This window comes from Danaus plexippus, chromosome 6, assembly GCF_018135715.1.
Source record: "Danaus plexippus chromosome 6, MEX_DaPlex, whole genome shotgun sequence".
Taxonomy (NCBI): Eukaryota; Metazoa; Arthropoda; class Insecta; order Lepidoptera; family Nymphalidae; genus Danaus; species Danaus plexippus.
In genome coordinates this window covers 4,114,256-4,128,000 of record NC_083540.1, presented here as the reverse complement: position 1 = coordinate 4,128,000, position 13,745 = coordinate 4,114,256, and the positions used below count along the sequence as shown (strand labels likewise).

At 28.3% G+C, this 13,745-nt stretch overlaps 1 protein-coding gene across 3 annotated transcripts; it reads right to left on the bottom strand.

Annotated features, from left to right (window-relative positions):
- Positions 1-158: 158 nt before the first annotated feature.
- On the bottom strand, positions 159-11,773 carry LOC116779171 (monocarboxylate transporter 9-like). 3 transcript variants are annotated; one of them, XM_061529923.1, is made up of 8 exons: positions 11,598-11,773; positions 3,284-3,431; positions 2,061-2,331; positions 1,775-1,977; positions 1,419-1,689; positions 1,169-1,335; positions 915-1,080; positions 159-837 (listed from the first exon to the last, which is right to left on the bottom strand). In XM_061529923.1, exons 2-8 carry the CDS (start codon positions 3,392-3,394, stop codon positions 488-490), a joined length of 1,539 nt encoding a protein of 512 aa, XP_061385907.1. In that variant the 5' UTR covers positions 3,395-3,431; positions 11,598-11,773; the 3' UTR covers positions 159-487. The 3 variants fall into 3 exon arrangements, with proteins under 3 accessions (XP_061385907.1, XP_032529241.2, XP_061385908.1); XM_032673350.2 differs by having other exon boundaries at positions 3,284-3,437; positions 11,603-11,772; XM_061529924.1 differs by lacking the exon at positions 11,598-11,773 and having other exon boundaries at positions 2,061-2,299; positions 3,284-3,421.
- Between the last annotated feature and the right edge of the window lie 1,972 nt (positions 11,774-13,745).

Sequence of the window (13,745 nt, the reverse complement as noted above, 5' to 3'; positions counted from 1 at the left end):
ACATGAGATATCTAGACAGAACACTCTGTAAACTTTTACAACATAATGTTCTCATATTTCATGAAATACAAGTTCTTTCAATATATTTTTGCTTTCAACAATCAATGTAGTCTATTATAACTTCAAATGAAAGAAAAATTTTATGTGGTTCTGTAAATAATTTATTAGACTAGAGATTACGTACTGGTCCTTTTGAATGATACAATATCTTAAAAAAATATTATATGTATACATATACATATATATTATAATAATTATATATTTACATTAAAAACTTATCTGCTTAGTGCTTAACGTCATCGGTCAGTCTCAAGATTTTATTTTTAAAATGCTTAACTGGTGAGAAAACATTTCTTTGTTTTTATATCTTTAAAATCTAGAGCCTGCACTTTTGTAAAGTTTAATTTTTATTTTTTATTATTGCAGTAAATTTTCAAGTGTGTAGTATTCATCAAATATAAATCTCATTTATTTGGTACAGCATTTACTAAGTTATTGATTTTCTAACATTTTTATTTCGCTCCTTCTTTTCTTGTAAATAGAAATATAACATATCAGGAATCCACATAGCCAGGAACAATAAAAGTAGCATGTTTTGGGCTGTGATACATATTAAAAAACTGTCTGTATAATCTCTGATCCAGCCTAAGAAATATCCGACGGGGGGTACAATAATACCCATTGTTAACATGCCTAAACCAACAGCAGAAGGCACTTGTTCCGTCCTACATGGTTCTGAAATAGCTATATTCCTAGCTACAATTACCATGCTTCTTCCAAATCCGTACAAGGCGGAGAGGACGAGTAACAAATATAGATCTCTTTGATAAGCCAAAACTGAAAATAAATGTGAAATGATTATTCTATGCGTATGTTTACATTTAATCGAGACATTCGTTACATCTAATACTTACTTTGTCTTACAATTATCAACCAAATGCTAGTCATAATAAGCATCATCCTGGCTTTGATTTGGAATCTATCTTGCAATATTGGTAAAACAATTCTTCCCATGATGTCAGCCAAAGCCACAGCTGACATACAAGTAGCGGTTTGTTGTTTATTCATTGACGCAGCTTTCTGTTCAAACAATATGTATATGTACATTTGTATATTGATGAAAAAATCAAATATAAAGAAAACAATACTAAATATTTGTCGGAATTACCTGCAGAAAGAATGGAAATATCATGCTGAAGTTTTGTATAGAAACCACAGTAAGTGCAGTTCCAATAATAATATTAATAAAACGTGGATTCGATAATAGTGACATATCAAACAAGTCGTAAATCTTTCTTAATAGTGTTTTTTCTTGTGTCGGTCCTTCCATACTACCTACAATTATAAAAAAATAATAATATGATTTTCAGAAGATGAAAAAATAATAAAATTATTATTGTTTTAATTTTATATCATACCATCTTTATTTTTAGCCCGTTCAGGACTTTGTTTCATTTTTTTTTCTTTACTGCTAACGGATTTAGAATCAGTTTTCGCATTGAAGTCTGTTGCCGCAGGCAAAGTAGTTTGGCTACCATTTTTATTTGAAGTTTCATTGCTGCTATAATCTTTTTTGCTTATCGCATCCGTTTTTTCGTCTAACAAGTACATCTTCTCATCAATAACTATCTCTTCCTCAATCTTTTTCATATGCCACTCAACGGGTTGAATAAGCATCGTCCCACAAATCTAATTACAATAAAATTTTGTCGTATCTATTATAACAAACTTGTTCTTTTTTTTATTTCACAAATATACCCAAAGTTATATTTACCCCGTGTAAACTTAATGATGCCAGTAATATACAAGCATCTTTAAAGCCATAGTTGGCCAAAAAGTATCGCACTACATGCGGCATAAGCGTCTGGCCAATTCCAGTTCCCACCATTGCTAGGCCAACGGCTAAATTTTTCCTTAACTTAAAATATCCATTAATAGCCACAAATGAAGCATTTTGAATAAAGCCTAGACCCAAACCTGAAATTAACTGTCAATATAAAACACATCTATTAACATAGAGTTTATTTTTACAGTAAACTTATGAATACTTAAGTTCTTACCAAGTGAAACTCCATAAGAGAGAATTAAATGCCAAATGTTGGTTGAAAATCCACTAAGTAATATACCGGTTGTACAAAAAAAGGCCCCGAGGACTGCCACAAACCTAGGTGACGTTATTTTTATAAGTGCTCCCGCTATAGGACCTCCAAAATTTGTGACAAATAACATAGTGCTTAAAACAATGGCTGCTCCTTTTGTCTCATGTCCCATAGCTTCTAGAGCATCTCCATATAACAAGCTGAATAGAGACAACATGGACTGGTTAAAAATCTACAAAATAAATATAATATTTACATACTATAATGTCGATATTCATTAATTATTGATTTAATTTACATATGTAGAAGATGTTTGCTTCCTTAAAAACATCTAATATTTTACATGTTCTATTTTCAAGGTCTAAATAATAAACTATTTTAAGTTATTTTAAAAATAGAGTTAAATTAAAAATATAATTCTAGTTTTAGTATTCTACTTAGGAGTTAGTTTTGTAATCCTATTACGATTTTAGAATGAAAGCTTATTTTATAAGACAGAGAAAACAGGTTATAAAAATATTGAGAGATTATATTCCACATTTGATGTTATACTCTTTGATCATTTACTGGTAACGGAACGGAATTAACTATGGAATATTCATTATTCATAAATAAGAAAAAGTAACTAAATGTCGCTAAAACCCACGTGTCAACTTAAAAGTACCTCTGAAAGATTTTTCTATTAAAAAGAACAATATTTAGTAGAACATGTTGATAAAGTCAATATTCAAGGATTTTAATATATTATGAGTTCACCACTAATCTGAAAACATACATTAAAGAAATATAGATTTTTATCTTCTATCCTTATACAATCAAATATTAAGGTCTACGGCTAATTTTTTCTTACATTTAGTTATTTTTATTGAAGAAGTGCGACATCTATAAAATTTTACTACATATAAATAAGAATAAATATAGGAATTGTATTTATTCTGATACCTTTAAGTTTTATTCAGAATTTTGTTTTGTTTTTATTATTATAAAATATATCCAATATAAAAATATCAACGAAGAGAAAAGTACATAAAATATTCTCGTATATATTGTTACAAGGGAACAAGTTATAAAATTGATTATCAGGGACTAGGATTAAAAATAAAATAAAAAATAGTAAATAATATTTGAATTATTGATTTAGATTATGCTATTACTAATAATAATATTTGTAAGTCATTGCTTACATTAGAGAGTCCAGTGCCTAATAGCACCATCCAACCCCACCCTCCATCCGGTGGTAAGAGCTTGATAATCTTTTCCGTCCTTGGTTGTACATCAGAATTCCTTTTTGACATCTTGCTGAGTTATATTTTACTTTTCTCTTTTTTTTTCCTTAACCTTAAAAAGATATAATGAGTGTTAGTTTATTAAATCCAATATATTTTAATAAAGGAATAATTCGCATTGAAGTGTAAAAGATTATAAAATATATTTAGTATACATATTATGTCGTAATGAAAAAACTACAACTTACTAAGAGACAGTTTTTGTCTTCAGGTGATCACGGTTACTACAATGTAGTCAAAATTTTAGAATAATAAAATAAGAAAAAGTAAATCCAGATATATATTTTTAGTGTATCATATAAGAAATTTGAGGATTATATAAGAAAACACATAATATTTTTTTTGGTAGTGAATAAGGATATGAGGAAGTCTACAGTGTGAAGCCAATCTCTGTGAGCAGGTGAAATCAAACGAGGCTCTAACTATTTATAATGGCAGTATACAAAATTTGGTAACCAAATAATGCATGATTAATGGCAGGAGGCATCGATACTGTTGCAAAAATTTACGTCCTGTGATCGCCAACCTTTAGGCCGAGAAAAGCAAGCAGGAATAAACTGCACACCTATGCCTTTCGTTGCCTTTTAGTTTCGAGTCATTCTGCTATTCTACAACTGCCCGAAGATCTACTCTAACTAGGATATGGATTGGAGTGCGAAAGGTCACATGTTATGGACTTATGGGAAGTTTGAAGAGAAGTTAAGGATGCCATAGTACTGGAATATGGACATCTTTTGTACTTAAGAAAGGAATACAATCCTACCCAAGGTGGCATTGGTATTCTGATACATATGTATACATATAATAGCTTTGATGATAGCGTTATACAAATATTCTGGCTGGTAGTAGAGTAAAGACCGTTAACATATAAATGGATGGTAGAATATCCGGTAGCAGGGTGGGATGACGATATCAGTAAGATGGCAGGGATAGATTGGAGGAAAAGAGTTGAAGATGGATTTAACTGTCGTGCTCTAGAGGGATCCGAAATGAGCTAATTACGGCTGATAAAAATAAATATATATATAAACCGAAAGTAAAAAGTATGCACCAATATTAATTATTAACCTTCATCCAGTTATCGGTTCATTGATTAATTACATTATAATATAGTACAAAGTAACACTCAATAAAATCATAAAATTTTTTGACTGCTTGGTTAAATCTGGATTTTATTCCTTGTAAAATTTTCATAGGAGGCATTTAAATCATAACTTCTTAAGTTTAAAGACCGTCTTTAATGAAGCGTGGTATGTAGCATAATACTATTGTAGCATTCCCAAGTATGTAGTGTTTGTTATCTAACAGCTAAATTTTTATAATGGGCTTGCAATAATTGACAATACAAACGTATAACAACAATAGTGTTTCTATATCAGTATTGTCTATAGCGTCAACACTGCTTTTCTGCACGTATTGACTCATTTTCTTCAATTCATAATACCTATTGGCATGAGAGACATAACATGATATTACTATCATTAACATCTTTTAATTTAGTTTAGTTTTTTCACATATTTGAAACACTATAATCAAACTTTATTATAATATTATATTTCCGTCATTACTGCAAGGATTAAATACATATTTTAGTTGCAAAAATTTTACAGTACAATTTATTTTATATTTTGCAATAATAAAGGATCGATTAAAATAGCGGCAACCATAAACATTTCATAGAAGTAGCATGTCTCGTCTTTACTAAACAATTACTTGACGTAATTATCTACAAAAGTATTATTTACTTTGATCACATATATGGCATATTTTCAATGTAAGCATCAATTATTTATCAGCCACGATAAGGTCAGCTAATGTTTCTAAGCTAAATTCTTTACTCTGAAATACTAAATGATTAAAATATGTAATTTGTCACTAACAATAAGGATAAATTAAATTTATGATTTGATTTGATATGATAACTATTGTAGACCAAGTCACTTTGAAAACTAGCAATTAGAGTATTAAGAGTATTTCTTAAAATTGGTAGTGAAGTTTTGTGTATCGACATGGAGATCAATAAAACAGGTTGCGAACAGAAATGGTGCCGTTATTATCATCTTAATCAGATATTATCATTTAATCCCAACACAAATTTGGCAGTCCATGAATGTTGTCAATGCATTGACAATAATTTTGCGACCTTCACGTTGAATACTTCGAAGTACGGATAAAATTTTTTTAGCCTCCTTAAAGTAAAACTAATATTAGATGGTCACTACCGATTCATGGCAAAGATTGCTGAGCACAGACCCAATCACGGATTTTGAACCCGATATCTAAAGATATAAGTAAACTTCCAATACATTATTTGTTTTAGAGAATATTTTCAAGACTCTTAAATAAAACTCTTTTTTTTGGATTTACCCTGCAGAAAACGTTCCTATAGATGGGAAATAAGAAATCGTTGGCGTTAGATGAAAATAAAATACCAACTCATAGGCATTTCATGTCATCTGCCCGTGATCATGGCTGTTGAAAAGTAACTGAAATGTTGGAGGCATGTATTTTCAAGTAATAAAAAACGCGTAGTCAATCGAAAATATTAGTTTTATTTAAATGATTACGCGCGAAAGTATTGGATATCATTATTCCCATAACTCTTCAAAGGATTTTTCCGAGTTCCTATCTAAGAATTGTCTTATGGAGAAGTCTATCCAAGAACTATAATAAAATAAGTATACAATGGAGGTTACTAATAGATTGGTAAATAATGAAAGACCTAGAATTGAACTATTGAAGGCTAGGGCGACAACATACCAAAGTTGATATCCGTTGCATCATCAACAAAACACTTAAAGCGTTCCCACTCCGTTTCCCCTTATGATAATGATGCATGTAAACCATCACGTTTGTCAAAAGACACTCAATCGACCTTATCAGACATATAAAAATGTTAAATTATATTACTAACGATTTTTTTAAAAATCAACGAAGCCAGTCTAACCAAAGAATAGAAGTGATATCTGAAGAGAAGCAATACTTAAAAATAATAGTACAATAACGATTTGTTCGTTTGAAAGAAGATATCGTTTCGACCGTTTTGAAACATGCTTTAAGCAAGAAAGTATTCTGAAATTTAAGGTGAATTTAATGACTGCATCTTAACGGACTCGACAAGTACGAAAAATTTTCAGCCAATTTTTAATAATAGTGATTCATAACATGAATATGTAGAAGCTGTATGACCAGGAAATGATTACAACAATAATTACTTCAAAGGATAGGACAATACACAGGCTATCCCTTTAATATTCAAAGACTACTTTGATTACGATTGGTATACAATTTAACGAGATTAACGTGGAGTTTCACATAATAGCTAATTATGAAATAACACCAATATATCAGCCGGTGTAAATACATAATTGAATATCTTATTTTTATCTTAAGAAGGTTTTTCGAACATTTAACGTAGTTGCACTACAGCTATAAATGTGCTTATTTTATACGCACCGATAATAAAAAAAAAAATGTAGTAAAAGCACTAAAGTATCAACATCAAATCAAGTTAAGCAATTTTTGTAGGCTGTAGGGTATTTCAAAAGATCCATTCCAGACTTCTCACGCATAATGGTTCCATAATATATATATATAACTGTCGCGAGTACACATTTAAATGAAACCGATACTTTGGACATTCATGGTTCATATTAAATTGTTTAAAATTTTATGTTAAAAACATCGAAACACAAAAAAGAAGTGTTTCCTAGAATTAACTTCTACTGGACACCAGCCCACCACTTATTATCACCACCAGGTGATAATCACGGAAGTCATAAAAATTGTCCGTATCTTAATCTTTGTATAAATAAGAAATATAATTATTGAGATACGGAACAGTACTAGCACTAAAAATAATAAAAAGTATTTCTTGCACTTAGTGTTTGACTGAATTGTATCAACATTCAGACCGATGAAGATGATGGCGACAAAAACAGTCAGATAGTCTGAAAAAATATACCTTTGCCCTATTGATATATGTAGTCCATCATACGCAGTTCATTAATCGGCTATTTTAAATTGTACGAGAACATGTATTCATTGTGATACATAGCCTCACTAACGTTTTGTCTGACAATGGTTTTTTATAGAAATATTTCTTCCATGTAACGTGGGATTTAATCCACAATATCTTAGACTAAGTGGATTTTTAAATAGAAAACTTAAAGGAAATATAGCAGTGTTTACTATAAACTTCCGTCCGTTCTAAATAATTCCATTATGAAACCTTATATGTTCATAATTTACAAATTGTTTACGTGATTCTACACTAATATAGTAATTGGAAACGTGATACTTTTTAAATAACGGTAGATAAGTAATTACCGTTACTAGTCATACTCGAAACTGTTTAACTTTAGTTAATTAGAACAGATCATAACAAAGATGGCGAAGATACTAAATGTGTCTTTCTACTTGAATCGAAAACATTTTTGTATTACAAACTTTTTTTTTTTTAAATATAAGTACTAAAATTTTCCTTTACTATTATCATATTAATAATGAGATCTAAGATTATTATTATTATCATATTCTATAAGTGTTCTATAACTATTACTATGTAAAACAATTGCATTATTACCATACAATTAGTAATGTGATTTATTTATATTATCATGAAATAAAATCTTGTTGTTTTCATACTTATGACGACATTTAGTTTAAGGTCAGTGGTCACATAAAATCGACATAACAAAAACATATTTTCGTATCGCAGCCCTTATCAGAATACTTGATATATCAATGCTGTTTCAAAAGATACCGTTATTAAAAAAAATATTTCAAAATTTCCTGTCATATAATAAACATTCTTGGTAAATGATCAGTACTTTTATAATATATAGAATGCATGGCATTTTATTGAAAAACATGTCATAATTTAATGTTAAAGGATATATAAAGTTTAGGTTTCATAAGAAAATAACTTGCCATTGATAGTATGTGTCAGTAAAAATTCCATTGTAAGATTATTATTTATTTAGTTTCATTCCTCAGTAAAGTTTTATTATCACTTAACAGTCTTTATAGTAATAAATAATGTAAGTTATTAAAAAATATTTAAACAAACAAACCAAACAAGAATATCAGTTAGTGGAGCATAAAAATGTTTTAATTATTTGTTGCAATATTGATTTAGTTATAATATAATTAATGATTACGTCTCATTTATGTAAGTAACATTTTAATGTTTTTTTTTTAATATGAGATGTTTATCAAAAAATATCACTTTGTAGAAAGATTTAATTGATCTCGGCATAAGATATTCTCTTTTTGCTATCAGATTTATTAATAATTATAATAGTTTATAATTAACTATATGTTTTATGATCTGGTGTATAAATTTTCATTACAACATATTGTGGATTCCCCGAGAAATTATAATTTATTACCTGTTTTATTACAAATTCTAAAAATATACGTACTAGTTGGTCACTAGTGGTCATCAAAGAATTATAAAATACGTTATTTGTTTAAAACAAAAGCAATAAACAAAGATTAAGAAATGTGTAACAGTAAAATGACCATAATATCAAATACATAAAATAATAATTATGAATTATGAAAGACTTTTACTCAAGTGAATAACATGCAAAATTATTTTATCTATCCAGGGCACATTAATCGTCCCAAATTAGTTATGACAGCTTTATTTACTATTTCTAATTAAATATAATTAATACCTTATAAATATTATGCTACATAAAGTGGCTATTTATTAAATTTGCATTTTATTACAAAAATTTAATCTTCAAATACGTACATACATATTAATTGGGATATTGATTAGTTGCACGAAAAATACGAAATTATTAAAAGAATATAATTTTCGTCAACTTTTTATTGGAAATTGCAATAATTATTATTAATTTCTTTTATCACAGAGTGTAAAAAAATGTTTGCTAGGCTTTTTCGTAATAAGAAAGTTTAATATAAGACAGTGAGTTACTATTACTTAAGAGCTCCAATAAGGTAATGATTTACCACAGTACTTAAGATTATAATTCGTCCAACAAATAAAGACGTTGACATTCTCAAAATATTCAATGATTCCATTGCAAATCAGGTCATAGCAATAAAAAAAAAACTTTTCTGCTTTCACATATTCTCTAAATTTAGCCATATTGTTTACGCTACACAGCTCATTCATATTATATTTATAGATGACACACCATTGTAACCCGAATACGTACAATTATGTTTTTAAATTCAAGTGATTCGAGACTACTTGAATTAAAACTAAAACAGAATATGCCATGAAAAATTCGCCCAAGCTACTACTAGTATTTAAATCTTTATGCTACCAAATATCTAAAGCATATAGAAAATGATAATGTGGAGGTTGCAGTTCGTTCGTTTCAAGAATTTCTGCAATTTATATACTCGTAATTCTTATTTGAATATAATTCAATTATCACATAAAAATAAGTATTTAGCTCCTGTATACGTAAGTGAAATTGATATTATTCTAGCAATTTGAAATATTTACTCTCTCGCTATCATTTATAACACTGAAGAAAATGATCCAATCTTTGTGCAGAAAATCTCTCTGTATGCAAGACGAGTATTTCGGACCAAGACAAGACATACGAACAAACCACGTGGAAAATTATGTTAAGATATTATTTTCAAAACAATCACCAAAGTATGAAGTGATCAAATGGACTTTACATATGTATATATAAAATGTTATGAGAACAGAATTGTGGTCGGAACTCTATACTGAAAATAAAAATATATTTCTTTGTGGTCATCGTTACATTGGGAAAAACAGAAAGACTTTGAAAAAGTGTTTTACGAAATATATGTAGAACGAATTTTTGTTTTATTTAATAAATACTTTATGTTGGAAAGAATTATGTGCATAAAAAAAAAGTTTTACACCAGAATCCACACCTAAATACCTTATATTATTATACTTAACACCTCAATTCAATGTTTAATGAAAATTTTATTAAAATTTACAGTAAAATTATAAATAACTAGAATTTCATTTTGTTTATATAAATGGTAACGAAAAAACTTTACTATTGTCATATCTTTTTTTAATAGAAGCAAGCTTAATATTTTAGGAGCTAACATGGGACATGCCTATTAAAATATGGCTGTTCCCTATTAACAAAGCAATTATAACGCAATACACAAAAATTAGAATATTCATTGGGCATCTCAGCAAAAAAACTGGTCCTAAGACAAAATAATATATTGAAAGTTAATGCGTCACATAACTAAGTAGCAAATTTATAATCTTAGTTTTTATCTTAACGGTGTAAATAAAATAAATAGTACCATTACAAATTTATTCAGTTATATAAAATATGATTTATACATATGTAATTATAGCTTAAAACTCGTAATTAAGCTGGTTCGGCTAAATCTTCATCCTCTCCCAGCAACCGTGGCGAAACTATAAGATCTTTGTTCCTTTACATAAGAGCTGGAAAACCCAATTTTTTCTCTTTTATCACTATCGTACCATCCCTACCCTTTCCAAACGTTTGTAATCCCAAGAAAAACAAACTTTTATTTATTTAAATGAAATGTAGATCTCATTATGTGAACACTTTTATTCCAAAATTATTGGCGAAGTAGCTACACAACATTGAATGGCCTCTCTACTCATTATAAGCTCTATGAAGTTGAGATCAGTTTTTTATCGTATATGGCTAGTAACGGCAAAAAAACAAAAGAATGGAAAAAGAGCGACAATAATTTAATAGGAGATAATATTATTTTATCTGAAAATTTTAAAATACGATTTACTATTTTTAGGATATGTACGTATGTATTTGATGATATTTTCTCCGAATTTTAACTTAAGTTTATTACTTAAGTTTAGTTACATTGATTTTTTTAAGATTGTACCAAGAACAGAGTGTTCATATTTATGTATTTAATAGATTTTATGTATTTTTATTTATTCATCTATATTGTAACAAACTTTTTACACTAATAATCAAATGTGTATTTTCATTTATGATTTAGTAATGAAATGTAAGTTATTCCTTTCCATTTAGGTTATTTATTTTATATGGTATTTTTAACGAATTGTTTATAGAAACCTCTAAAACTTTTATGATTTCTTTCAATATGAACTAAAAATAAATCATATATATATTTTTACTTACACATATTTCATTAATTAGTTATTGAACATATAAACGAACACATGTGTACATACATGGACACTCCCACGCAAAAATGATATGACCTTACCTTCAACACATTCCTATATATTGTAAATGAAATGTTTATTGATAATACGCCGTTAGATTATTAACTTAGTCACAGTTTTGTTATATATAATACACGCTTTGTACAATTGTTTTTATAGTTACTTTTATAAAACGACCGTTCTAAACAGACACTCGAACATCAATGAATAAACACCGTATCAGAGTCATCGAGTTTTAGCCGACACGATAACACTTGTCTATAACAGATGACCAGCCCGTGTATGAAAAACTTAAAAAAAAACAAGCGTTATCTATTAAAATTTTTATACACTGTAACATAATTCATGATGTAACAATACCTGGCATGCTATTATAATACTTTAATATATACCTGCTAATGTTATAATTATTAATTTATATTATAAATTACTAAATTATTCATAATATATTATGGTTCGTATAGTGTGTTATTGTTTAAATATGTTTACCTATAGCACGCTGAAAATAGATTATAAATTATTTGGAGTTAATTAGTTTAACGAAGTTATACTATAGTATTTAATAGCAATATTCAAAACCACTTATATGATAATACAGCAATAAGTATGTCGATAGCTAAAACAATATGTCTGTAGTTACGTTTTTATTGCGACATAAATTAAAACTGTCTATAGACTCTATACGCTCCGTTTAAATCAACACCACTCATAAAGAAAAAAAGAAAATATAGCATTCATTCTGTTCAGCCCATATTTTTACAAATGCTTTTGATACATGTCGTAAATTGCCAAGCGTTTAATCAACAGTGACGTTGCCAAAAACAATACGATCTTGAAACTACAAACTCTATATTTCTCCTATTTAAAGTCAACAGAAGTTTACTCTTTTCTAGAAAAGTAAATCTAAATTTAAAAATAAAGTAACAAAAATAAATGAACCTTAAATCTTTAAATGAACATAAAAAATTGGTTTCAATTTTACTATTATTTAAATCAAATCAATCATAAATAAATATAAAATTATGCGAGACTTAATGAAGCCGTTAATTTTGTATGACTTGTCATAAATTATATTTTTATTACTTAAACACTAATTAAAAATTTATGTTTAACTACTTAGCCGGGGCAATTCCTTCAATCTCTATAGATATTATTCCAGTACTAACATACATACTTATTAAAATTTTTATTTATGGGAATAGTTACCTTAAAAATATTTGACAATTTTACTAAACTAAATTGGAATCAACATTTCAGATGTTAAAGTATTTTATTATATGATACAATGCCAATGTTAAAAACTGTAACGTTGAGTGATCTCTAATAAACAAGAACGCAGTAAATATACATTAATCGATTTATAACTGTTGAAATGTCTGTCAAATCAATACTTTTTTTTGTTTGTAGTTAGTTGTTCTTATTCTTGTAAAAAAAATATTTAAATTAAAAAAACAATAATAAAAATTTCAATCAAGTGTAATAGATAGTTTTAGTTGTAAACTTAGAAATGGATGTGCCGTGTGACAAGGATCGAATTAACGAGTGGGCCGATCCACTGGAATTTACATGAGTATGCATGTTGCGCTCTTAGGTATTGTACAAGCTAGATTCACTATCTAGAATAGTTTCTCGAGCGGAGGTACGCCTCCGATCCTATTCCGCATAAGGAACAGTAATTAAAGAAGACTCGAATGAACAGTGACTGGAACTCAGTGGGATAGTTAATCCGAAGTTTTCGCTTTAAACAATCGTTAAACTTACTGACTGAATTAATAGCAGGTATTAAATTTATTTGGCTCATTATGAGTTGGCTATGTCGGATAGTGTTACAAAGTCTAGTAATTATTAAATTTTTCAATAAAAAGAGTATTAAATAACCAGACATTGGTACTCAACTGTCAATTAAATTCTCAAAATCAGATGTATCCTTGACTTATGATAAGGATTTGATTATATACATTTTATCCCCACCACAAAATTCATTATTTAATTGAATTGATAAGATCGGTGCCGAAATATTGAGATTTTATCACTACTATTATTAAAAATTTGGGGACATGTACTTTACCATTATCAATTTACACACATGTTCAAGTAAACTACAATTGCTGATAACGCAACGGAAGGATGATTTTTGTCGTCAAAATTGATAATACATATATGAAGCGGCTTCGGATTGGACTA